The sequence below is a fragment of the Necator americanus genome, chromosome II, assembly GCF_031761385.1.
Source record: "Necator americanus strain Aroian chromosome II, whole genome shotgun sequence".
NCBI lineage: Eukaryota > Metazoa > Nematoda > Chromadorea > Rhabditida > Ancylostomatidae > Necator > Necator americanus.
This window is the reverse complement of record NC_087372.1, coordinates 7,585,919-7,612,852: the sequence shown is the minus strand read 5'-3', so window position 1 is coordinate 7,612,852 and position 26,934 is coordinate 7,585,919. Positions and strand designations below refer to the sequence as shown.

The 26,934-nt window shown below is 43.0% G+C and overlaps 1 protein-coding gene across 2 annotated transcripts in view; it reads left to right on the top strand.

The window, feature by feature from the left end:
• The window catches only part of RB195_017096 (uncharacterized protein), a gene marked incomplete at both ends in the record, with an annotated part of 62,641 nt that overhangs the window by 6,169 nt on the left and 29,538 nt on the right, over positions 1-26,934 (top strand). Inside the window, 21 exons of one of the 2 annotated variants that reach the window (XM_064183942.1) lie at positions 11-40; positions 111-450; positions 1,085-1,170; positions 1,379-1,433; positions 1,501-1,576; positions 1,634-1,964; positions 3,381-3,468; positions 7,841-7,969; positions 8,036-8,158; positions 8,259-8,365; positions 8,432-8,563; positions 10,213-10,287; positions 10,346-10,493; positions 10,589-10,634; positions 15,240-15,317; positions 15,783-15,841; positions 16,051-16,083; positions 17,046-17,090; positions 22,079-22,171; positions 22,235-22,285; positions 26,695-26,805. In XM_064183942.1, the coding sequence (XP_064039822.1) occupies positions 11-40; positions 111-450; positions 1,085-1,170; positions 1,379-1,433; positions 1,501-1,576; positions 1,634-1,964; positions 3,381-3,468; positions 7,841-7,969; positions 8,036-8,158; positions 8,259-8,365; positions 8,432-8,563; positions 10,213-10,287; positions 10,346-10,493; positions 10,589-10,634; positions 15,240-15,317; positions 15,783-15,841; positions 16,051-16,083; positions 17,046-17,090; positions 22,079-22,171; positions 22,235-22,285; positions 26,695-26,805 (2,236 nt within the window). Of the gene's footprint in view, positions 1-10; positions 41-110; positions 451-1,084; positions 1,171-1,378; positions 1,434-1,500; positions 1,965-3,380; positions 3,469-7,840; positions 7,970-8,035; positions 8,159-8,258; positions 8,366-8,431; positions 8,564-10,212; positions 10,288-10,345; positions 10,494-10,588; positions 10,635-15,239; positions 15,318-15,782; positions 15,842-16,050; positions 16,084-17,045; positions 17,091-22,078; positions 22,172-22,234; positions 22,286-26,694; positions 26,806-26,934 lie in introns of both variants that reach the window. The other variant, XM_064183941.1, reaches the window with a different exon arrangement.

The following is a 26,934-nucleotide window of genomic DNA, read 5'->3' as shown; positions in this document are numbered from 1 at the left end:
AAATTTTAAGCAACGAAAGTGAACAAAGAAACGATCATGAGTGAGGAGTTTTGTTTCTCGTGAATTATGCGTGGGAACTGAAATCGAGTTATGAATATTCACTTTTTAAGGGATGTGTCCGCAGATGATGAGACGGATCTTCCCACGGCTCAAGTTCCTCGAAGCGATAATGCTGACACGGCTAGGGAACCAGGAACCGAGGGCACTACAAGCGGTGACTCCGGAACAACGAAAAGCGACCAAACATCAGGCAACCAAGACATGACATCGGATGCGACCAGTACTCCTAAGACAACGACCATGGACCAAACAACAGGCGAAACATCAGTCACATCGAATAGTGGCGTCCAGAATATCGTCACAACGAGATCTTCAGCATCAGCGAAGACTAGAGGAGGACAGACAGCAACGTTGACAACATCCGGATCGTCGGCTACCACAGATAGTGTGGTTAGTTGTTATTTGGCACTTATGACTTGTGTCTCTTGAAACTTATGTTAGCTTGACCAACTGTAACGCTAACGCAAAAACCGGAACCTTTTCACCACCTAGTATGGATTTTCTTGGCATTTGTCTCACTCTAATCGAACGCTTATCGCTGTTGTTCGTGCAATCATAAGCTCGTCGTCACAAGTCGTCTATAAATCTCTGTAGAGTGCTTCTGAGATAGGCTCTGGGTTAGATAAAATAGAAGATATTACTTGTAGGAAGTGATTTGGGACGATATTGATCCTTCTAGGAGCATTGTACGGTATCTGAAAACGGGGATTCAGTGAGGATAAGATGGTGGCAACCATACATTTTTACACATAGGACCTTTATTTTCAGCTTTTCTTTCATTTGAAATTAGTTCTGTTTACATGCTTAGCATAAGAACTTCCCGTTTACTTTATTGTGTATAGAGCAGCATAGGTTTATTTTGTAAACGATTAAATAAATAATACTGATAAAAAAGTAGCGGACAGTTTGCTGGTCACTTTGTCAACGAAACACTCAAGAAAGAAATAAAAGAATTCGCGAGACTTTATTCCGAGATTTTCACATTTTCTTTCATTTTCAAATTAATTGTCGATTTTTCTTTAAGGCTTATTCTGAGAAACGAAGAGATACACCTATGTTCTCCAGTAGCTTGTCATACAAGCCTAGTACATCGAGTTCATCGTCGGAAGGGTATCGTTTTATGCTTGGCATAGTAATATGATGAAAGTAGGATTGCCTGGAAATTAAAATCTCGTCACCGAGAGTAACGCTCTTGTCAGAAGTTTTAAATGTTTAGCAAACAAATCCGTATGAAAAATAATTTTTCTCACAAGTTGTTAACAGTGCAGGACTTAACATCAGTGAGTGTTTAGCAGTCAATTACCTAAACTATTTCCAGAGATGAGTCAGTGCCTTCCTCAAAATCTCGATCGAAGAAGAAAAAATCCAAAAAGGTAAGAAAAATGAAGAAAGGATAATGAGGGTTCTTTTCATTAATGAATGATGACTAATTTGGTTCAGAGCAAGTCGAATAAATCAGGTATGAAGAGTGGCAAAGGTAAATTGCGGACTTTCTTCAAGAAGAAGAAAACGAGTCGTGGGAAATCTGCAAAGAGTAGCAAAATGTCTCCTTCGGAAAAAGCCTCAATTGAAGAAACACCGGGGAGAAGAGAGAAGAGGGCGAAGCATGAAGAGGCGCCACCGCCAGCAGTCGACGCTGAACAACCTGTTGGAGCAGCAACAGCAGCCACTGAACAGCTACATGATTCTTTACCGGAAAGAGTGGCTGCGTCTGGCATGATAGCCGAAGCGCCAGTTGCGGTAGCAACTCGTGACAATATAGCTGAAACTAACGAGAATGCTGGAATGGCTGTAAAAACCAGTGATGGAATGGCAGCACAGCTGAATATGGATTCGCAACCGGGTAATGCATACGATGCCACGGCAGGACTCCAAACTGCGGTTACTCACACACCCAAACGCACGTAAGTCTTTCTCGGAAGCGTTTTTTCTTCCGTAAGGTAGACTTAGCCTTAGATGACGTCATTATAAAATATCCTCTTTCTTCTAACTTTTTTTAAGCAATAGCGTACATCTCAGGTTTGAGGTTCCTAGTGGAACGAGTTTATCCGGAACCCGATCGGTACTGGGGATGACTGCTCCTAGTATTCTTGCTCTCCCAAAGAAACTATGAGATTCGAGATTGTGCTCCGGAATTCAATGAAACATGATAGGCTTACCATGCTAGCTTTTCTTAATCTGTTTAGGTCGTGTGCAGGGTTGTCCATCTCTCAATGAGTGAAAAATCTACTTTCAGGTTCTTGAATGTAGACTAAATGGCTTAAGGGCAGCGTATCACGAAACTGACGTAGTACGGAAACCTCAGCGAAACAGTAGAGTTCAGGTTGTAGATTTCGAAAACCAGCGTGACACCACTCAACCTTCCACAATCGTCGTGAAAAATGGCGTCCGAATGGTTTTTGTTCCCTTATACATACTCAGATCCTCTCAGTAGCTTACTGTTTTTACTTAGATAGGCTGGGGAGGAGGTATAATTGACCTTCGACCGCTCGCACGTTGATGCAGCGCGTTACAACTGATTTCGTATCCCTCTTCCGCGCCCTTTTCTAGGGCCAAAAGAAGAAGATTGGCGGCCATGATGATTTCCCTCATCAACGACCCAAACAACCTTACGGTTTCCCTGGGGTTTCCGTACTACGTTAATTTCCTTGTAAGTTACCTCCAACTCCAGCAGATAGACCAGGAATCTTGTCGATAATTATTTTCAAGCTGGTCTTTCACGCTACAAGTCTCGCTGACTGACAATCTGGACGGGCGAGAACTTCAACCGTTAGCTGAAAACAAATTCCGTCATTTTTTGGCATGAAATACTTTGTAGATGAGATTCTTTGTAGATGTATAGGCTGATCGGAAGTGGTAATGTATCTACGACCTAATGATCTGCAAGAGCCAACCAGCGTAGCCATCCAATATTTCATCCAGTTTCTGGGATGTAATGTCTAGCTGAAAGGCTATTCTACGGCGTTACCTCCTCGAGATTGCTAATTCAAATATTTGCTAGAGCAAAATTTCATAAGGCCTTATTCGGCGTGACGCCTAAGGCAGAGGAGCTGTAGCCCATCCACCCGAGTCGAAAACCATTTCTGACCATTTCTTCGTCGAATACATTTGCCACACTATTATTCCCTCTAACCCCTCCATGAGGAATCTTCAACGTTCAATGCACATCCACGATGTCGGGAGTAGTATAATATGGTGGGACTGTATCCACTGTACGCTACTGGATAAGTTCGACATTAACCACATTCAAACAGTTACAACAGTTTAGTGCTCAGGTGACTTTCCTGTCTAATTTTGTCTAAACACTTCACTTGTTTCAGTCCTTCCCGTAGTCGTCGCCGCTCCTTGTCTCGATCGGCTAGCCGACTTCAAATTTCTCAGGGATGCAATCTCGTAACTCCTCTTTTTGTAAGTTATCATTGCTCAGCTCTATCTCTAATCTAAGCCTGTTTATCAAACCTGTAGCATTATATGTTTTATTATCCTGTAATATACCTTCTGTATATAGTTTTTGTACTACTTATCCCTGTACCAGGATAGTGTGTATAGTCAGGCTAAAGCCGGACTTCAGACTGGTGAAGGGATAAGTACAGACACAAACAAACACACGTGACAGAAGCCCGTTGTTATATAGCACCACTCTGAACGTCCGGCTAAAGCCCCTGGTGTTTGCTTCGGTCTCCTTCAATCAATGAAAACCAGATCAATGAAAAATAATAGTAGTGACATCTTTTTGTGAAATAAGATTAGCGTTTTCTAGCAACGCTTTCTCTCAATTTTTTATAACAAATAAAAGCAAAAGATTCCATAGTTTTTTCTCTAAACGTGTCAGTTCTCCATTTTCTCCATTTTTCAATTTGAAAGCATTACTCGAAGTATGGGTTTTCTTCCTGCTCTCCCCAACAGTTATAACAGAATGATGTTTATCATGAATAGACGGGAATGACATCATGGTACTGATAAAGATAACGTTCTTCATCAGATCATGTAAACTGTTGGCTACTGTTTAGGTAGCTGTTTACATGGGTGTTTCCACTTTCTGAAGAAAACATATTACCAACATGAGGCAAACGTGCTAAGAAATAGATGCGCGGAGGAGTCATAGGGGTGAAATCATAGGGGTGAAACGCAACACGGGAAGTGGTCACGGGTAGGAAAGGATTGCAATGTCTCATTCAACTTCTGCCGCCCGAAGTTATTGTGCGATACTGGTGCACCAGTGCGCACCACTTCCACGCAGTTGGACCCTTGTAACCCCATTTTACCACATCACAACACCGGCACACCATTTTGACGCCACGGGACCCGTGTCAAACCATTTTATAGCTATCTCGGCCTGGTGCACCAGTCCGGTGCTGTGGGACCCGTCTTCACCCATTTGTTAGTTTCTAGGGTTGACGCATCAATTCGACGCCATGGGACCCGAGCACAAGAGGCAGTGACCAATAACCGACCGACTGGCTCGATATCCTTGCGTTTTTTGATGGACGGAGCCATACGCGCCATATCATCCTAATTAGTATTAGTGGAGGGATCCCATGCACACACCGCGACGCGACAAAACAAGCCTGTTACAATATAGCATGTCATACTTGACTTGACCTAATCGGCGGGGTGATGTCATCGCCTGACGTGATTACCCGCATCTTTGCGAGGTGTGTCGTCCTTGAACATAGCAATGCCCAATCTTCTCAATCTTCTGCGTCGCTCCAACGTCGAATCGAGCTTCAAATCGATCCACTCGCCGCTATTCCATATCCTTCAGAACCTTGCCCCTCGCCTGAACTGCCAAACCACGCTGGGTATCCTCAGGCCCTCTTTCACCACCTCTGTCTAGAATTTCTGATAGGTTGCCTCTCACAGCCTGAATTCGTCAGACTTCTCAAAACTCGTTGACCAGGGCGCTCTGCTGGTCTCCTTATATGACCAAATAAGCTCTCGATGGCGGTGCAAGATGTTGATATCTTCCACGTGTCATTCGCCGGTACGCCACAACGACTTCCGCCCAGAGCTCTTCATTGTGGCATACCTTAGGCCAAAAATAACCAAGCAGCCGTCTATGCAGCCCGCTTTCTGTGCAATCTAGCCTATTCATCACCGTTGACGGTGCTGCCCAAGTCTTTGATCCGTACATCATGATGGGGGCAATTGCAGATGAGTAGGAACGCAGCTTGACTTTGTTGGGGTGAGGGTTGACCACAGAGATTTCGTTAAGGAGTTGATTGCGGAAACGGCCTTAACACATCTTTGCTGAATATCTTTTTCGTAGCTGCCGTTATTCTTCAGCATACAGCCCAGGTAAGAGAACTCTTCGACGAATTCAATGGACTATCCCTCCACAATAATTCTCGTTCGTGGTCTCGAAGAGATCCGTATCTGTTTACATTTATCTGGGCGTTGACGTAATCCCTAGGCTGCAGCCAACTTCGATACAAGGTTGACAACATGTTGAAGTTTCGTATTGTCGTTGGTAGCTACGTTGAACAGGAAGGGTCCTGCCACTGCCTCTTGTCTTACTCCGGTTACCACCTCAAATGGTGTTGAATACGTGGCTGGTGTTCGAACTGCAGCAGTTGTTCGTTGATTCATGTCATCAAGCAAGCAAACGAATTTTTCTGGTACTCCATCGGCGCGGGGCGCTCTGAGAAGACGGCCTCGATGAGGAGAGCCGAAAGCGGCTTCAAAGTTCAGAAAGGCTAATTGCATCGGCTTCGAGTACCGCTCCCAAATTTCGATCACTCTCCTAACGATGAACACCTGGTCAATCGTACATCGACCAGTTGTGGAGGGAGTTATGAAAGCGTGTCTCTACGAGTCAGGTATCCTTTCGTTTATCCATGTTGAACGGATGATCTTTGTAATTACACGAATCCCAGACGGAGGACGATATTTCGGCATTTCTGCATAAATCCCGTATTCTCCATCAGATTTTCCATTTTTCATCTTTTAGATACAGACCAGGACGTCCGACTCGGTCGGGAGTTCCTCGTTAACCGCATATGTCGACCTATGAACGTGCTCGAGTTTAGGAGCTGACGTCGCTTGCCGGTTCAGCAAGGTCTTGAAGTGATCCCTCCAAATTGGAAGGGTTGCTTCACCGACGCCCTTCCCACTGGCAGTGTTGAGGACTGGAGAACATCTTCTTATCTTGCCGCTATACTGCTTTAATAAAGCATAGGCCTTCCGCGGGTTCTTGTCTTTCCAGGCCTTTTCAACTCGTTTCACTCTCGACGTCCACTCATTATCTGTCTTGTTGCAGTTGATTACGCAACCTCATTCTAAGACGCTTTTCCTGATTGAAATCGCTAGTGCTGCGGGCGACACATACAGAATTGTACGTGGATCTTTTCTCCGCTGATGCAAAGGCGAACTTTTTCCGCGGTCTTTTAAGCGGAAAGGTTTGCTTTGCAGCATCGTGTATGCACTTTATAAAGGCGTCCGCATCACAAAGCTTCTTCCTGGTCCATACTCCAACGTGAATAGACACACGTTGGTGAAAATTCGTTCTGCGCTCTTCATCTTTCAGACCTGCCATGTCGTTTTTCGGTTAAGGAGACACTCCTTGGTTCTTCTTGTGGAACCGTATCTTAATGCTGGGAAGAACTGGACGGTAGTCAGAATCAAAATCAACGTGTCTTACAGCTCTGGGTTTCTCTATATCCGAATGAGAGATGTTCCTTGTCAGTACGTAGTCAAGGTAAAGTTTGAGAGTCCTCATCTACCGCTTGCGCTGCTCTTCAGGCATTAAGAGGCCTGTCTGTTCATATAAGTCAACCAGACGGTCACCATTGTCCGATCCGTGCGTTCCGCTGGATAAGACCATTTTTCTAGCACATCGGATTGTTGTTCGAGCCCGATCTTCGCATTCGCGGTGTGGGTAGGCACTTACGACCTAGAGTTTACGTCCTCTGCGATCCCGCATTCGTACGAAGGCGCATCTAGACGGCGTTGAGCCAAATTCTTCTACCAGGTCGTTGTAATCGTTCCTCACAGTTATCGCGCAGCCACCTACTTTCTTCTCCTCAGCATCGCCGCAGTTTGTGGTGTAATTTTCGATGCTGATGACAAGCCAATCTCTCATACATGTTTCCTGCAGTGCAGCAAACGGAACAACGAGATATCCCAGAATCCTAGACGGGGCGGTTTGTTGGAGTTAATTCGACAGTGCTTGGCAGTTCAGCATGACGAAACGAATTGTTGCCGAAGATTCAATGCTCCCTTGTTGACAGTACAGGTTAACATAGCTCGTACATCCCCAATGCGTACACACTACACTCTGCTTGAGTTTAGTTACAGCAGGGCCACCACGAGCAGGTAGCAATCAGACTTAAATACGCGGCCTCATTACATGTCACAATCAAAACATTGCTTGTTTTTTCTAATTAGGTGCTTCTCCTTCAAATAATTTGAGAGCAAGAGGAGAGTAAGACTTGATTTTATCACTTTTATCACGAATTTGTACACCGGAGGGGTCAGAATCTGTTAGACTTTGATCGGTTTGAAAAAGAATAGGGCAAAATGTCTGCTGCTGTCAATACCAAGGATTATAGTAGATTTTACCCACGTTTCTAACCGGAATGGTATCAGAAAGATATTCTTTTAGTTCTTAGCGCAAAAAAGTTCCAAACTGGTGCGTTTTATCAGATGTCACGCTTTGGGGATAATCTTGGGCTATGAAAACAACGCCTTTTGAGATGTCCTCTCTTGTCGTGGCCATCTTTAAAACAAAAATATTCGATCTCAGTGCATACATGCATCCCCAGATCCACTAGCTATTCAGATCCGTTCGTTCCAAAGCGTCCGCGTTGAACCGGATACGGACGAGATCTTGATCACAACGAATGTGGTGTTACATTCGAGTGGCTTGACTGTTGAAGAAAGAAAAGCTGAATTAGACAACTTGATCCAGGTTTGATGCCACATACGACTCTTGTATTTCTGTTGTATCTTCTTCAACGATAAAATAAAAATCTAGGTTCGACCGGCAGTGGTAAACGTGAAAACGATGGATGACGATGGTTACCAAGAGGAAAAAACCACTCAAAATGTGCTCATCGGAAAAAGTATGATAGTGGTTGAGAGAAAGTCTACACTTCTGGTACGCGAGTCCTACTTTAAACTCCAACCTTCCTTACTGAAAAATAGGAACATATAAATCATAAGTGTTTATTTCTTGCTTCATCCTCTCTTTTTTTCAGCGAAGCGAGCAAGACAGCGGTCTTCGTACAAATGACACCCGTAGATATGATCGCATTTGTGAGGCTAAAATGGGTCCTTCACCAGATTTGGATCCTAAAGCCGAAAAGTAGAATTTCCAATACTCTTATTCCTCTTACTAGAAAGAGATTGTAAAAGAAGTTAGCGTTTTCAGAGCTACTGGTATCCTAAATGTGATCGCGGAAAATGGGACATCTATGGAGGGTGATATCTATCATAAAACTGAGCGAATTGTGTTCATGATTGGAGGTGTCGCCTTCTCGTTGAACGACATTAAGACGCTACCGTAAGTTTATCTTTGAGCTCTGCTATTAATTTCTTGACGAGGATACTATGAATTAACTGTGGACAGTCGAACCCACTCGAAAGTTCCGCTTCAGTGAGGCGTTTCAACAGCATGAGTCTGAGCACCATTATATCACCTGACTGATTATAGTTTTTCACGCATGTAGAAGTTGTTCCTATGTGGAACAGTTCTTACGAGTTGGATGGATGGCTTTGACCTTGCTTCCTTGTAGATTTGCAAATATTGGCACGCATAAAAGTCCGTGCGAATCAGCCATTTTAGCACCACAGGACTTTCAGTCAGTCTTTTTTCAATTGTCACGAATTATTGCAACAGTCACAATCAACTCATTGGCAGATCAAGCAATTACAACTCTTACTTTCCCTGCTGCGTATGAGCGGAAAGGTTATCGCTTCTCTTCTATTTTTTCTTTTACTCTATATTTCGAGTTATTCCATTTACCAAATGTGGCAAGAAATTCATGCTTTCCCGCTGGGTTTAGAATAAAATTGTCATTATTAATCTACTATCAAATGTCCAGTATCAATCTAATATCAGATGTATCTTTATTCCATAGATAACGTTCGCGTAGGTTTTCCATAACAGTCGAAGTAGTCTAAGCCGCTGCGCGGGCGAGAGAACCTGTCGCACATTCATATAGTTGATGAAGTCAAAGGAAACTAAGGCAAAGCCTGGGGCGTCCGTCAGAACCTCTCTCACTCATTAGGCTCAGTAAGTGAGAGAAATATATGCGAATTCACTCAGTGTATTGTAGGAAAGCGTCGAGATAAAAGTAAAACAGTGAACTAGGGTAAACCCTAAAGAGTTGCTCCGCGAAAAGGTGTCCGTTCTCGTTCTAACCAAACCCTCATACCTTGGAATTGGTAAGTTGGAAGCCAACGACAGGTGTATGTGATGAAGTGTCTCCTACAACACAACGGCACCAAGACCGGAACTTCGTCATTGACGGGATGCTCCTGGGAGCTAGGAGTCGTATTAAGGCGGCGCAAGGCGCAGAATTCGCATCTGCGCGATACAGCAGAAGACAAGACAGCAACGCAAAGGACGTCGAAATCATTTAAAACTAGTACCACCAACAGAGTAGACAGAGCTGTTTCTCAACGCCTTGTAGGCTTCATCACAGTAGAGCGCTTCAGCGACAATCTCGTGAAGGTAGTATTCAAGTAGAGGAGAAGAACTGTTACTGCTTAACAAAACATAGGGCGGGCGTGTTGGAGCGGTTAGAGGTTCCGCTTCCTGCACGATCGGTCGGAGGTTCGAATCCTCCCTAGTGCTCACCAAGCCTTTCATCCCTCCGGGGTCGATAAATTGGTACCAGACTTGTCTGGGAGGATAAAAGCACTGACTTGACACATTGATAAATTATTGCAATAAGAATGAGCGTTTCTGTGCTGCGCGCTTCTGGAACTGGAATTCTCATGCCTATTGCACCGGACAATTTTGGAAGTTTCGGATAAGCAACAACATGGAATATTTTCGCTATCTACACATTTGTCTTGAGGTTTCCAATTAACAGAAACAGCATTTCGAATTCTCAGATGTCAAGATTAAGGTGCAAATAGTGTATCTCCGTCTGTAGGTTAGGAAAGTATCCTTCCGCCATAACATAGAAAAAAGCTTTTTTTCAGAAGCCGTTGCGAACAAACTGCTTCGCAAAAAAGTAATGTTAAGTTTGATGAGCGAATTTTTGCGGATCAAAATAGGTGGAATTTTTTTTCAATATAACAGTGATTTTACAAACCAGCAACCTATCTATTTAAGCATTACAATTGATCGTGATACTGTAATCAGTGCCAATGGTGGTGCACTGTGGGAAATGCCAGACACATTTTTCGTGGAAGAAAAACGTAGTTATGACTATCAGTCTACTTACTCAGATGGTTCTCTAGTGTGGACGAATGCAGTTCCAGTGAGTACTGTAAACTGTGTACAGTAGGCAATCAACTTTTTAAAAGAAGAAGAATTAGTTGAGTTGGCGCTTATGCAAAGATCATATTTTTATAGCCACTAAAGGAAGAGGAAACTCAAAGGAGTGATGCGATTTTGACAAGTGAGTTCAGTGTTATTTATACAAGCAGTTCACTACTAGTGTTATATAATTGGTCAGTTTTGATTTTGATTGGAGTTTTGGACTGCACTGCTTCTGCTCCATTCTAGTTTTTTGGTTTACCAGTAATAGAATCCGCACGGGGCGCCATAATACTTCAATCTTAAGACGCCACGCGTCTACCTCAAACCATGCGTTTTATCTGCTGAATGTACATTTACCTCTGCCTGGTATCCCCAAATCGAACGCCCTTTGAGGTCACCCGACTAAAGAATTTGGGCGTCGAATATGCTCATTTGCATTTGCAAAAAGATACTACCTCTTCATTTCATTTTTCTTTTCAGCGCGAAGAGTAGCGCAACATACTTTTTACAGCTGAAGGACATGAGGAACCTTAATGTCATTGCATATCCTCACGGATTTGGCCAATCTGCATCATTTGCCAGATTCTACTCGCAATCCTGGTCTTTCTCCAGAACTAGTTTTGACGCCATTTGCAAGCATCACGGCAAGCACTCACGTACGTGTCGACACGTGGATCATGGGCGTTTTTAAGGCATCTCGGAAGTTGATCTCGGCGCATAAAGTGTCTCGAAGCATCTTTCTGAGATGTGTGCGTTACTTTTCTCACAAATCCATCAATTCTAAAAATATTTAGGAGAACTTCTCAGCCAACGACGAATAGCAACTAACATTTAATCATTAGTAGAGAAAAGGGAACTCTATACTGGCGCAGAGGTTCAGAGCGATAGAAAAGTTTGACCGTATTGCACTCCTAGCTGTATTATTGATGTGGACGAGCTCATTTTGGGAAACTTGCAGACTCCCCAAATGAATCCGCCACCCCTTGGCCCTCCAAAACACCTCATGTGCATATATCGCGTTGAAAGAGTAGACGAAGGGAGAAGCAGCGAGCACTATATTTGCTTTAAAAAAACTTCAGATTTTCGGATGAGTCGTTTTTACTGAGCGTGTTGAAATCAGCACTTTTTCTTTTCAATCTTTTTTCTCGTAATCGGCAACCAAGGAGTTTGTAAGTTTCGCGAATGATTTTGACGAGGTTCAGGAGCCGTACGAAGCTGAGGTTTCGGTCACTCTTTACATAATGTGAACAAGTCTGCCAGTCTCGTAGGCGGTCTACTATAAGAGCGTTTTGCATCTCTTCGAATCTATTTTAACGTTCTTCCACCTTCATCTGTTGTCGTTTCTTCTTACAACGTGGACAGGAAATATGCGTTCGGCGTCCGGTATCTATTCCGCCGGATTACAGAGAGGAAATTTCTCTTGAACACAGCACACAAAAAATGACGATGTTGGGATCTCTCAAAGAAAAGATAGAGATAGGTAGATCTTGACTATGAGTATGTCCAAGCTTATTTCAGTCCGGCCATTCTGAAAAACGGCTTGGGAAAAGGTCCTCCTGTAAGAATTTTTTTCCCGAGATAGCTTATAACGTCTCGCTCCTGAACGGACCATATTCAATGAAGTTTCCCCAACGGCCTACTCAAATGAGACCAACGGGTGGAGGGAATAGCGGGAAGTGATGGCGCCACAAGATGTCTCGTGGAAAAATTCGAACTCGATGGTTGTCTCCCACGCCGTTTCTCAGGACGGATAAGTGGCATTAAGCTTGATTATGTTCATACTCGTAATCTAGACATCTGGACAGCAGTTCTCTCTACACCTCTGCTAAGAACCAGGACACTAGAAAAACAGTCGAGTGGTGCACTGATTGTTCCAGTTGGCTGGTGTCTTCTTCATACTATGCGTCCTCACCTTGATCGACCAAACGCTGACAGTATTGCGACCTTTCCACGCTATGGACAAATCTCTGTGACCCCTGACACGATTTGGATGTGTTTCACACAAATGAAACCTTCACAAGAAACAATATGGTCTTGAAGTCATGCTTCATGCAACGTCTCTAATTTGCGTGCAGCTTATCTTCTTGAGGCGGGTGTGGCGCAGTCGGTTAGAGGTCCGTTTGTAGCCACACAGTCGAGAGTTCGAATCCGCCCTAGTGCTCACCAAGCCTTTCATCCCTCCGGGTTCGATAAATTGGTACCAGACTTGTCTGGGAGGATAAAAACACTGACTTGATCATCGGCTGGCCCCCACAAGTCATTGTATAGGCTAACACGCGTTCCAAAACCTCAACGATTACGAATTCCAGTAAAACGCGTTGGCGCATCCCAAGTCCCAGTGACTTTATCCTTTATCCTTTTTATCTTCTTGAACACTATATAAAATTTTAGCAAGTACATCGGACGGTAGTTCTGAATGTCCTCTTTTCTCGGCCACCTTTCTCACAAATAAAAGCTTTTCGTTAAGTCTTCCTCTGGTCTAGGATAGGTCATTTCGTATTTCCGAAGGAAGAATAACGAGTGGTACTTCACCAATGTTGAAGTTAGACTTAAGACGGGAGTAAGTGGACGGAGAAGGTTTGAGTAGATAGAATTCTTATTGTTTGCGCTGCTGTCACATTTTCTCTACACGTTCTTCAAATACAATTTCTTCCAATTTTCCGGCATTTCTGCTGTTAGTGTTCGCCACGTACCGCCGAATGGATAATTCACTCGGACTAAATTCCCAGGTTTTTCTTTTCTGAACAATTCCTCACTAGTGTTTTGTAAAGCGATCAAGTTTTTCATGCAGAGCTTCGAATCAGATGCAACACATGTTCGTAATCCTTTGAGGAGCAGGTCGAAGATCACGTCTAGGTCCTCCTCGATGTGCAGCTCAGATCAAAATAGGAAGTCCTTGAGGATGTCATAGTTTTATACAAGTTTTCTTCCTCCTTCGTTGTTCTTTTCTAGCCTCGCAAAAGTTGACTGCCAGAGAACTCCTATGTACATCAATGATGATTTTTTTTTTCAAGAAAAAGAGATCTCCTGCGAAAGACACGCATGATGGATGCTATTGACGGAAATCTCGTTGCTGATCACATTCCCCAGTTCTCAAACGTCTAGTTCGGGTTTGTTAGTAAGCAATTGATGGCTATGGTTTTCTGGTGCAAAGAAGACGATTAAGAATGGCAAAGGCATCTTGTGAGGATCGACGATGTAGACGACAACTGGCTGAGCATGCCAGCTGCATTTCTTTGTGACGGGATTTTTTTTTTGGGAATGATGGCTATCATCATGCAACTACCGTCCGTCCCCTTTCTCATCTTGCTCTCGTGTAAAACAATCATTTGGAAATGACGCACTCTGCTTTGAAAGCTGCAACGCTTAGATTATTGTCTGAACGTTCTTTCACTGCATCGTAATTGCAAAGTTTGAGATAGTTTTTATGACGAGTGCTTCTCGTGTCTTCTTGGTAAAGACTAGAAGGCATGAAATTCGAAGACGAAAGTAGTAGTAGGAGTGCCGTATACATAAACCCGAACTTCTACCATTTATAATGTGAGATTAGGTCGTTTCTCACTGCAACCATCCAATGCCTACAACGGTGTTGAAACGGAATTCGTTAAGGAGAGACAGCTAAGTTTTTTTTTTACTAAGCAGCTCTATCATGGCCTTCCCACTTCTCACAGAGCTGCTCAAAAACCCATGCGATGCAGGAAACCCACTTGTTTTTCAAAGACAGTGGAAAAAGCTAGCAGTAACGATGTGGTTGCCACGTCGTATGGAGAGGTGCATTCGTACATTCGTGGTCGACAGATTGGTGCCACGGTTGTCTGATAGGATAAAAACACTGACTTAACACTTTGACACGCCCCCAAAATGTTAGAAGGCTGCACACATGTTCATTAACCTCAAATGGTCCTGAATTGAACGGGTGAGTCCATCCCCATAGGGACTAATCAACGCTCGTTCTCTCTATCCTTTGTATTGGAGTCATGAATATTTTTACGATCTTCTGTCGTTGCCACGCGGCATAGTCACCACTTTATTCGGCAGTCCTTCAAATTTGGGTAATTTTACCATAAAAACATAACAACGATTACAACAAGAGTTACATACACTAATGGAAAGTGACCGATTAAGTGATCAAGCAAATTGAGAAGGAAAAGGACGATACTAATACAACGAACATTCTTTGCCTAGTTATACGGTAAAAAAAAGGGGGAGTAAACTACGATTATGCCGTGCTCATGCGCTAGTACAAAGTAGCTGCTGATCGGCCATTAAACAGTTTTGTCTAATATGAATCATTTTTGCAACTGCAAAGATAAAAACTACAAATCTGCCACTAGACAGCGTAAACTAAAGTCATTGAATGAATCATCGGCTGTAAACGATATTATGAAGCAAAAAGCTACAAAGAGCAATAATCGAACAAACTAAGACATTTCACGTACGTGATATATCCTTTTTGGTTATGCAAGCTTTTCGTAAGAGTTCTGAGGCACCGTTACCATTGCTCTCGCTTTCTGGCTAAGAAAATGCCGGAGCATCTGCGAGCAAACTTAAATGTTTCTTTAAAATTTCTTTGGGAACAAAGCGAACGTACGAAGAAGCCTCGGAAAACCTGGTTCACGCGCAGGCTAATTTTCAAACTTCGATGAAACCATACCGATAGTTATTGGACAAAAAAAAACAAAAAAAAAAACTGAAAATGAAATGTAAGAACTTGTGAGAGGATAATTTTGATATAATTTTATAGTTGAGCCAAACCTCGATACTGCCAAGGAGCCATCTGCGAGGAAACCGCTGCCAAAAGGAATGACTACAGATGAATCAGGTGCGATAACATGATACTGAACGGCCACACTGATGAAGTACCGATGGCCGTCCGCCTAGAAACTAGCTCGGATGTCACAGTTCTTTCAAAATTTGTGGTACCTTTGAAACAGAGAAGTTTCCCTCCTAGTTGCACGGAGATGATTTTTGAACAGTTATGTTGTTATAAGGGATGGTACAGCGAAATGTGGAACACATCTATTTATCTGCGCAGTCTTTGTCTAGAAAACCTAACTCTGAATGGCACATATACAACTTTAATTCACAGCACGTTCGGCATACTCCCTGTTCTGGAGCAGTGTTCTAGTTTGTTCCGGTTGTTTAGAGAGAGACACTACTTGCACCTCTCATAGGTGGCTCAGATGGAATTCTCATGCAACCATACATAAACAAAAAAAAATAGTTCTTTGTGAAATAGTTTGGAGAAAATTTTGCACTAGACATGACTAGAATATTTGAATTACAGGAAGAGAAGAAGTATACAAGCCAAAAGAATTGGGTTCCTTCCATGAAGTCTTGACACGCGTACGTTAATTTTAAATACGTTATTTAACGTTGACATATTAATCGTTTAAAATGTTTCTCAACAATTTGCCATGAGTCAAATTACTGTTGAAGCCATAATAATAGTTCTACTATTTTCGCAGTATATGTACCTAATCTGTTATAACTACCGAGACTTACGCTAATTGTTTAATTAGTTGAATTTTTGCATTAATTTTCGGTGGATTTAGGAGACAGAAGTTCAGAAAGACGAGAAGCCTATCGTATGTATTTTGTAAAAGAATTTATAATTCAACACTTTGAATTTCTCAACTTTCTGCATATAGCCATGCACAGTGAAAAACTGCTGTTTTTCAATACGCATGACTACTGAAATTAAAGACGTTGTATCGCGAAATTGACGATGTTGGGATTTCTTATGGAAAATATATGATTTGAGCTGTAGATTACGAGTATGGGCATGTTCACGCTCAATTCCTCGTAATCATCCTGAATGACGGCGCAGAGGATGGCGGTAATGTGTACGAGGTTACGACGGTCAGCACAAAGATTTTATTGATCAATAAAAGTTAGAACCAGCACCCATGTCTACTGTTCCTGAATCTTGGCATGTTAAATATATACCTCTTTATTGATTTGCTTGGGTATAGCCGAGACTTTTATTGGTCTTTCCTTATTAAGAGATGTTAATAAGGAGAGATCAATACCAATCTTGGGCGTTAGACCTCAGTTTTTTTTTTCTAAAAGGCGTCAGTACTTCTGCTTCTCATCCTATTTCGTCTTCTGGCTCCAGTGCAGCATTTCGATGCTGTGTGACCAGCGTTACCTCTCTCTATAATTGTCTGCTTTCTACCGTCTACAAAACTTTCTGACGACGTATACACGCATTCACGCACATACATTCATATATATATATATATATATATATATATATATATATATATATATATATATATATATATATATATATATATATATATATATAGACACGTGACAGTTGCTATTCAGCATGATAACAGAAGTTTTCAGCGTCTTTATCAAGACAATTAGTGAGAGTTAACCGTGAATAGGCTCATAGACCACATCCGGATTTCTACGCTGCTCATGAGAGAAGCCAACATTGTCAATTTTGTGATACTGTTTAATGCCTTCAACAAATAGAGCAATTAAAATGAATGTAGAATCCAATATATTTTTCTCCACATATGAGTTGTACACATTTTAGGCGTCTGCAGTCGTTGAGAAACACAAAGTAACCATGTCCAGTAAGGTAATGCTCACAGACTAATTTTTCCTTTTGTGAAGAACAACACATAGGTTTTGCAAATTTTGATTTTATCAAAAGGTAAAAATGTGTCGACATTACGTAACTTGCTGGTAAAGCCTTGCTGACGCGGTTGCCTGGACATTCGCCGATTTGTTCTTGAGCATATCTCCGCTCAACCTTCTCGATGCTCGGAAAGAGCTTGCATAAAATCAATCCATTCGTCTCTATTCAGTATCATGCGAAACATTATGTCAAGCCGCCGTATGTCCTCAAGTCCTATCTCACCTCTCAGTCTTGAAATTCCGTTTTCGGCCAAGTGACCTTTCTGAGTTTGAACCCGACGAACTCCTCAGAACACGTTGAACAAGGCTTTTTTGGTCTTCTCAGTATATGATCAAAGAAGCAAAAATTTTCTGTGGCTACTTTCGATGGTAGTGCAAGATGTTGATAAATTCAGCCGCCGTTACACCGTTATTGATAGTAGGCTCATAACTTGACTTCGTTTGTGATGAAGGTAGACTACACTTCAATTCATTAAGAAGTTGAATGAAGAAGCGGCCTTAGCGCATATTTACTGAGTATTTTCCGCGTGGAATCCGTTGTTCTTCGGCATACATCATCAGACATCTACAGCTTAGGCAGCAGATCTCATCGATCGATTGTCTGTCCAACCTGATTTGCGTTAGAGGTCTCAAAAAAGAAACCCGCATCTACTTGGTTTTATCAAAGCGTAGACGTAGCTTTTAGGATGCAGCTAGGCCCGATGCAACCATAACAACGTTATGTTTAAGTTTCGTATTGCTTTATGCAAATATAACAACATGTAGGCATAGTCGAGATCGGTAAGGGGGGATAGTGCTAGGACGATGTCGGGAGGACACCGATCGACAATGTTCTTTGCATGACCTTATCGATGGCGAGAAGACGGCCTAGGTGAGGAGAGTCGAATGTCCAGAAAGGCTAATTGCAGTGGTTTCCAACAGTGCTGCCAGACTTCGATCACTCTCCTGACGATGAACATCTGATCAATAGTAGATCGTCCAGGACGAAAGCCAGGTCGTCGGCGTTGGTTTTTGCCGATATTTGATAGTCCTCTCAGTCCGTGGTGTTGCTTCACCGACAGCCACTCCATTGGCAGTGCTAAGGACTGGTGAGCATGTTTTCGTCTTGTCGCTGTACTGCTTTGATAGAGCACAGGCTTCCCGCGGGTTCTTGTCCTCCCTTACCTTTTGAAATCCCTTCACTCTTGCTGTTCATTCATTTTCGCGGTTGACGGTGCAAAATTCAGCTCTTCCTCAGATTCCTTTCCTGGCTAAAATTGTCAGTGCTGCGGGTCGCATAACAGAAATATACATGGATTTTGTTGTTGTAGATGGAAAGGCAAACTTTCTCAGTGTTAACAATAGCAACAACAAGAGCATTTTCTTTGCAGCATCCTAAATACATTGAGTGAAAGTGTCGAAGTTATCCACTCTTTTCTTGCTCCGTGGATCAAAATTAGTTAACATGGCAGAGCTTCTTCCACCATCTTTTAGACTTGCAAAGTCGAGCTTCGATTGATGCGAAACTCCACTACTCTTTTTTCGGAACTGCACCGTTGAGCAGAGAAGAACCGGGCGGTGATCGGAATCGGATTCAATCCAAACAGCTCTGGACCTTCGAATGTACGACAGAGAGATGCTAATTGTGTGATTGATCCGTAGTTTAAATGTCAAAATGTTCTGCTTTTCTGGTGTTGAAGGGGTTATGCCTCATCACATAGGTTGGTCGCATTGACGATTCCTCTTAAAGGCATCACCCCACGAATCAGAGATGGTGCAGATTTCAGATGGAGTGTTTGTATACGGGATGGGAGACTATGGAGAAGGGTGGGGGGGGGGGATGTCATTCTGTCCATTTCTTCCTAATTGCCGTAAAAAAACGGTTCGGAAGATGCGGCGCTGCACAAGGCTTACGAATACTCCACCTGAAATCCGTACCACGTCAGATCCGTGGAGTGATGCCTTTAAACGAGGATACAACGACGAGACTCGTCTGCTCGCAAAGGTCACAGTTGAATGCAACGTCTAAAACAGCTCGAGATTTCTGAATATCTGACTGAGGAATGTTTCTCCTCAAAAAGTGGTTGATGTGAAGCTTGAAAGTTTTCATATTACGCGCGCATCATTTTTAAGGTGCAAAAGAGTTTACCTTTCCCACGTAAGCTGATAGCATCCATGATTCCTCTTGAACATAGAAGCGACGACGACACCCGTCTGTTCAAATAAGTACTTCAGACGGTTACCGTTATCCGACGTGCGCTTACCTCGATAATACCATTTTCCTAGCACATCGAATTTGTTCAATTTCACCTTCGCATTCGCGTCGATTCCAACAATGATCACCTGCTGGCTGGGTTACACATCAACGCACTGAGTTCATCGTAGAAGACGTCCTTACTGTTGTCCTCAGCGGTTTCCGTGGGTGCATGGCCACTTACGATCCAGAGTTTATGTCTGTCTGTCTCTGCGATCCCGCAGTCGTACGAAGGCGCATCTAGACAGACTTGAACCAAATTTTTCCATCAGATTGTTGCAGTCGCTTCTCACAGTTATTGAGCATCTTCCTATCTTTTTTATCAGCATCGCCGCAGCAGACAGTGTTGTCTCCAATACTGATGAGTTACCCGCCTTTGATGCGCGTTTCGTGTAGCGGAGAAACGACAGTCAGAGATATCGCAGATTTCAGAGAGCGCGGCTTGTTGGAGTTTGACAGTGTTCGGCGTGACATATCGAATGATTGTTGCTAAAGATTCCATGCTTCCTTCAGGCAGCTGTCCTTTCATGTCATGGGCTTTAGCGATGGCCTGGACGACACCACCTTTTTAATGTTCATTTACTTTATTCGAATGCCTGATTGCGTTTAATGAAAGTAAGGTCATCAAAAGCAAGTAAGAGGGGATTGTATACGCGGCCCCATATGTCCACATCCATCAGAAACAAAGGTTCTCTAAAGGCAGCATACTAGGAGCCATGTAGTGAGTTAAACCCCCGGAAAAGTTAGGGTTGGGGTTCTAAATTACGGAATAAGAGGTGGTTACGCTCATCTCTTTCTTAAAAAACGGCGTAAAAGACTTCGTATTTCACGAAGATTTCAGCAGCAACGAGCCACCCTTGTACTCACGCCGCATCCAGCCGTGCAGCGGTCAAAAGCCAGTGAGTTCTCCTCGACTGCGTATTTAAGTGAAACCGATGAATAGATTGCTGAGGGAACCAGAATGCATACGTAGAGAAGCGTTCTGACGTTTCTCTTAGGAACTAGAGCGGTTCCCACGCCGTTTTTTAGGCTGATTATGAAGAGGTGAGCGGAACCACCCTGACCCGGAACCACCCGCAATTTACAACCCCGTCTCTAGCTCTTCCCCCGGAATCCCTCACCTCGTCAAATTCGTGGTATTTCGCTGCCTTTAAAATACTACGATCAGCTGTCCAATCATACACTATCAAATTAACATTCAGTAGCAAATCAGCAAGGTATGGAAATTTTAGGAGCAAAACATGTGCTTGATCTTGAGAAGCAGTGGAGATGGCTGTTGCAATCCAGGCGGAACTCTGTGACGACACTGCAGAGATGAATGAGTATAGCACTTCGACCGTAGCTCCTAGCTTCAGCACCCCACAGCGCAACAGCCTACGCGATTAAACCATGTTTCGGATCGGTTTTGGCCCGACTGTGTGCAAATGAGCCCAAACACCATATCTCACCTGACCACTTAATTTAAATAGGACGCAAACACAGCACGTAAAGTAAGAGTTGCTGAGTTGTCCAAATTCCATAAACGCCGAAACTAGTGTCGCAGCGATCTCCGCAAGGTGTCTCAGTGCTACATAATTTATCAAGCGCGCACTCATGAGCAGGAGACGACGATTTGCCTGCGCATCATTCTTAACACTTGTTGCCGTCTCTCAGTGCAACAACAATTCGCGTAAGCCAGTATTTAAACTGGAAATTAAACGGAAAAATTCAAACTCTAACTTGAAAAAAAGACCTGAAAGCTCTCTTTTAATGTTTTACTACTCAAATTATTAACTTGTTAATCAGAGTAGAATGGTACACTTATTTACCTAGATACTCAGATTGGTGGTCACTGATCATGAAGCTTCAGTGTTGTTTCCATTCGTTTGTTTCTCTCACAACCGCCATCTTAGCAGTTAGTGAGGCAAGCGTGAGGGTTCACAAGATACAGATATCTGAACTACATCTAGCGGACCTCTGATCTGGTTGATTCGTGCTGCAAGCTCATTTGGTTGGGTGCTTCAAAAGCTGTAGGTATTTCACCTCTTGGAACAATATGAAATATGAATCCCCAACATTTCTTTATTCTGTTATTGGCGTTTTTCTTTATGATCGATCGATCTCTGCTTGGCTTGCATTGGTACGTATTAGAACCGTAAAAGCAGATATCACTCGCAAGTCCAGTTGAGCAAGCTTGTCGTGGTGTCCGACAAACAGAGGAAGAAGTTTTTGAAGAAACAATCGTTGAAAAGCTTCTTAGACGTGAGGCACCGGTGTCGTTTCGTTCGCATAACACGAACTATTGAACAACAATCATGAACTGGGTAGCATTATTTATCCGGAAAACTACAAAGCAAACTGTCTTCAAACTGTGTTCCTCTAAAGGAATGAGGAAATGAAGAATGTCTGAATGAAAACCTATATTTGGTGCAAGCTTTGTTTTCCGCGCGCTTAGGTCCTTGAAAGCTTTTCTGTTGCCAGTTGTTGGAAATGTTGTCGGTTACATTTTCTAGTTATGACTCAAATTGCGCAACATATGCGCAGCAAGAACACGTGGCTTTTTGATTTCCCACTGCTCTTGTCTAGGACAAGCGCAGAGAGACTCGCATTTGTACATAGTACATCTCCATAATCCCATCTCCGTTAGTAAGCACTGATGGATGGGATTATTAAAACTTGGTATTATACACGAACTATTTTAAAAACGGTATTTTAAGGAGGATACAGAATCCAGTAAAGGAAAGCTTGTGAGCACGGAAACTCGAATTGCTACAAAAGACGGGACATCCTCGAAGACTCGAATCGTCAAGGTGTGACCCAGAGATTTCATGTGCTCAGTCCGACAGATGCTAAATTTTGATATGCTATTTCAGGAAATAACTACTATAGACAAGCTCTTTATCGAGAAGGAGAGCATAACAAGGGTTAGTGTCGTGATGGTTTGGAAAATTTGAATGGAATCTATTGCATTTTCATTCAAATTAAAGTAGAGTTTTCTAAATGATCCTATCTTCAGACAGTAGGTGCTCTAGCATAGAAAAAAAGGTTCAAGAGTTTAATTATCATCCATCAGAGAAGGAATCAATCCCATCTATGTCTTTATTAGTTAAAACGGCATCGTGAGAGAGTACTTCGGTTATGGAAAGTAGTATTAGTGCAATGAAGATGCCGAAAAGGATGGAATATAATGATATTCACATCCACATTCTCTATAGGAGCCCCAACCGCATGAAATTGGAGCTAAGCGAGTCAAATTATAGGACATAATGGGTGAGGCAGCGACACAGTACTGTAGGTACAGAATTACAACCGTATTACTGTAGGCGACATCAATGCTAGCTTAAAAACAGGATAGAGCAAGCTGGACAAGTCGACAGATAAAACTACGAATGAGAAAATTCTGAAAACCTGACCGATTCATGTATGCTCACATTTTTAAGAATGTGCCACGTCGATAAGAAACTGCCTAGACAGTGGGCAAGCCTCAAGAATTTGATTCTCAACAAAATCAGATGTGCGCTTGAGTGCAAGCTCCTCCTTACATAGATGGTCAAAATCGGTTCTTGTAGAAGTTTTGTGGAGAGTCATGAAAGTCTACCTTGACCATTTGATAACTTTGCTCTGTATAGAAACAAAATTTCTAAATCTAAAATTTTTCTAAAAAGCTTCTACGTCTACCTTTCCATAATGAAATTAATGTAATACAAAATGTAACGAAGTACAGTAGGGATGAATCGACATGAAGCACAGTAGCTGCGTGAGCGGGTGCTCTCGAAGCGGCGCGGTGGAGCGTAACGGTTAGGATCGCGAGAGGACCATTAATAGCACCATCTACCGCTGAATTTCGTGATGGCGCACATGCGTGCATGCGCAACTACACCGTGCTTCATATCTTTTTATAACCTATTATACATCCTTCAGAAAGGCATAGCATATTATGTTGTAAAACGGTATGGCCATTAGTCCATTGAGATCTTCTAACATACTGCACCGTAGTTATAAATTATGGTTTTGGTCACCTCCTTCTACACTTACAATTACACTTAGATAAAAGAGGATAAACATTGGGACACTTGGTGTTGATTGACGCTTTTAAGATGCGCTCATACATTTAACTTCCGAAATGGTTAGAGTAGAGCAACGCACTTGCTGTCTATACAATGAGTTATGAGGGCCAACAGATGTATCATGTCAGCGTTCTTTTTCTTCCTAGGCTAACCTGACACCACTTTTCCAACCTCAAAGTGGTAAAAACTTTGGGTGGCTTTACTTTGGGAAGAATACCACCAGATTGACGATGTTGACATCTCTCCACGAAAAGTTATTGGAGGATGTAGTTCTCGAGTATGAGCGTGATCACGGTGAATTCAACATAATCGTCCTAAAAATGGCCGTGAGACACGGTCTTCGTGTACGAATTTTCTCACGAAGCACATTACTACGTGTAGCGTAGCGAGCCGACACTTAACAATGAAGGTTTTTCAATAGCTAGTAGTTCAAGCAAAGCTGCTAAGAGAACAGGTGTGTGAACAGGGGTGGTTTGTCACATGATGCTCTTCGTAATGAAATTCTAAAGCGATGGCTGTTTTCCATGCTATTTATCAGAGTCAAAGGGGGAAATTCCACGGATCTCCCTCATTAGAGGGATCACACTCGGTTAGTTGCGAGGCTACGTGACGCATCCTCAGGTGACGGATACAGGGCTAATCGAGGACCAAAGGTGACCTTTTATCTGCCCTGGGATGCAAGTGGATTCAAAGGATGGACTCCCTGTTTCTGCATTGCCAGGATCTGCTCATAATACAGTTGTACTATTGAGCTATTACAATTACACTGAATTACACTATTGAAGATTAAGTACAACGTCATGGGTCTGACGCCACCCTCTTAGCGCCGTTTATAACGCTGGAGAAGGACTGTTCTCAGGACATCCGAGAACAGAGGAGTTGGTGAAGCTGGTGTTCTCGCCAACCCGAATAATGAACATAGATTCTTTCGAGCAACTTACAACCCGAATCAGATGTTTACGTGTGAGAAGATGTGGTTCAATGCCGACTTTCACAATCTTCGTCGCTTACGCTCCAACATCAAGCTGTGGAGAAGAGGAAGTCGAAGCTTTCTATATGGACCTAGAAAAGTTCTTCAGAGAAGATCATACCCTCTACAAGGTCACAAGTGGTGATTTCAACGCCAAAATTGGCCCCAAAAGAATGCCTGGAGAACTTCAGTTTAACATGACGACTAAGACCATCCATGGGATCTCGCAATTCCGAAGCCCTCCTCTCTGGACGTAGGAGTCACCCGATGGAGGGTATTATAATGAAATAGACCACATCATTGTCAGTAAAAGGTCTTGCCTGACGGATGTCGTATTTACCAACGTTTTATTTGGGATAGGACCATTTGCTTCTTCGAGGAAGATTTTCTTTCACACGGAAAAGAGAAAAGTCCGCGAAGTTCACAAAGCGAACTCCCAAAACTGTCATCGACTGGAAGCTCTTTGCTTCCCTTCCGAAGTCCGACATGCCATTATGTCGGTGAAGAATCGTACTTCACCCGGTCCCGATAGAATCAAATCTGAACATCTGAAGTACATACCGCCAGTTCTCATAAACAGACTGGCGATGCACTTCACTCGTTATCCGTCGGAATACAAGGTTGTTATGCAGTGGAAGACTAGCAAGACTATGTTGTTGTATAAGAAGGGAGATCCACAAGACATCGCCAACTATCGCCCAATCTGCTTACTGTCTTTTATCTACAAGCTCTTCACAAGAGTGATCCTAAACAGGATGGAAAGAACATTAGGTGAAGGACAACCATACCAACAAGCAGGCTCTCGAAAAGGATTCAGCACGACTGACCACATTCACAGTGTTTTGAAACTCATCGAGGTATCGCAAGAGTAGGAAGTGCTGCTATGTCTCACCTTTGTCCAGTTAAGGAAAGCCTTTGACTCTTTTGAGACAGATGCGGTCATGAAGGTCTTGGATGACCTATGCGAGGATAGGAATGGGATAACTTGGGAGTGAAAGTTGACGGGCGCCATTTACACCATCTTCCTTTTGCTGATGACGTCGTTCTAATAACATGAAGCATCAATCAGGCGGAACGGATGCCGAACGAATTTGATGCAAAATGATCGGTCTTCAGCTGAACCTGACAAGACGATATTCATGAGAAACGGATGGGTTTCTGATGCACCATTCATGCTGAACGGAACGATAATATCCGAATGCTTAAGATAGGTATTTCTAGATAGGGAAATCAACGTGGTGAACGCCCCGAACGAGCTGGGCAAAAGGAAACGAGTGGCTTGGGGAGTATTCTATAGCATCGAGGATGTAAGAAGAGCACTGAAAAGCTCCGGCTCAGTGCTCAACTACTCAACGCCACCGTTCTTCCTGCTTTGACCTACGCTTCAGAAACGTGGGCATTTCGCAAGCAGGAGGAAAATGCAATCTGCATCATATAACGTGGAATTGGAAGGCTGATACTAAGAGTAAGCGGCTTTACGCAAGTGAAAGAGGGGATTCAAAGTTCTTCCACGTCAGCGATTGAAGATCAGAGACGCTGCCGCATATGCCAAGGAAAGCAAAATTAGGTGGGCCGGACACGTGATTCCAACGACAATCGTTCGAGTAGAGCTGTAAGCGACTGGATACCATGCGACATCAAACGCACGGAAGGAAGACCGCCGACTCGATAGTCAGACCTCTTTACGAAGCCAAAGAAAAATACGACGCTCTTCTAGTCCCTTGCGAGAAGAGATGCCACTGGAGAACACTTGCGCGCAATTGGAACAAATGGAAGTATCACTGGTGCCTGCTCGAGCAAGTCGATGAACAACGGGAGCACAGAAGATACAGGTGATTAGAGGGAATTGAACATAAAAACGCTCATCATGTTCTACTTTGCTAGCCCTCTCGTGAAGGAACCTCAACATCGTCAATTTCGTGGTATGCTTGCTTATGTAGTGTCGAGCCCATTGCTGTATATTCGCTCGCTCCCACCTTTGGTGGTCCAGTAGTGAGAAGTTTTAGTACTTTCCCAATCGATGATCCGATTCCCTAAGCACAGCCATGGGTTCCATCTTCGTGGGTCCATAAATTGGTGGCAATCGTTAATTTGAGAGGATAAGAAAACTGACTTGATGCTTGATAGTGGATACATTGGATGGATCAGGAAGTCATTACGGACGCCATGTAACTCAAACGATTCTGAATTGAAGTTACCCTGTGTGGCGTTCCAGAGAGGAACACTGTATCCTTTACGTTGATGATTATGTGCTCAAATGTGCGACCATCTTGCTTACTAGTAAGTCATTTTTAAGATAAAACGAGTCGGAAAGGAGGGAGAAGGTTCTCAGAAGCAGGTGCAGGAAAAACGCGAATTTGTAAAAGAAGAGCGTGCTGTGGAAGAACCAGAGCAATTCACAAAACCTGTGGGTTAATTTACATATAATAAATAATGATGTCAATTGGGCTAATTAGTAAAATTAAGTATAAAAAAGCCCCAGATATCACACATTTTTCCTCACTATCACTTAGAAATCAGGAACTTAAAAAATTTT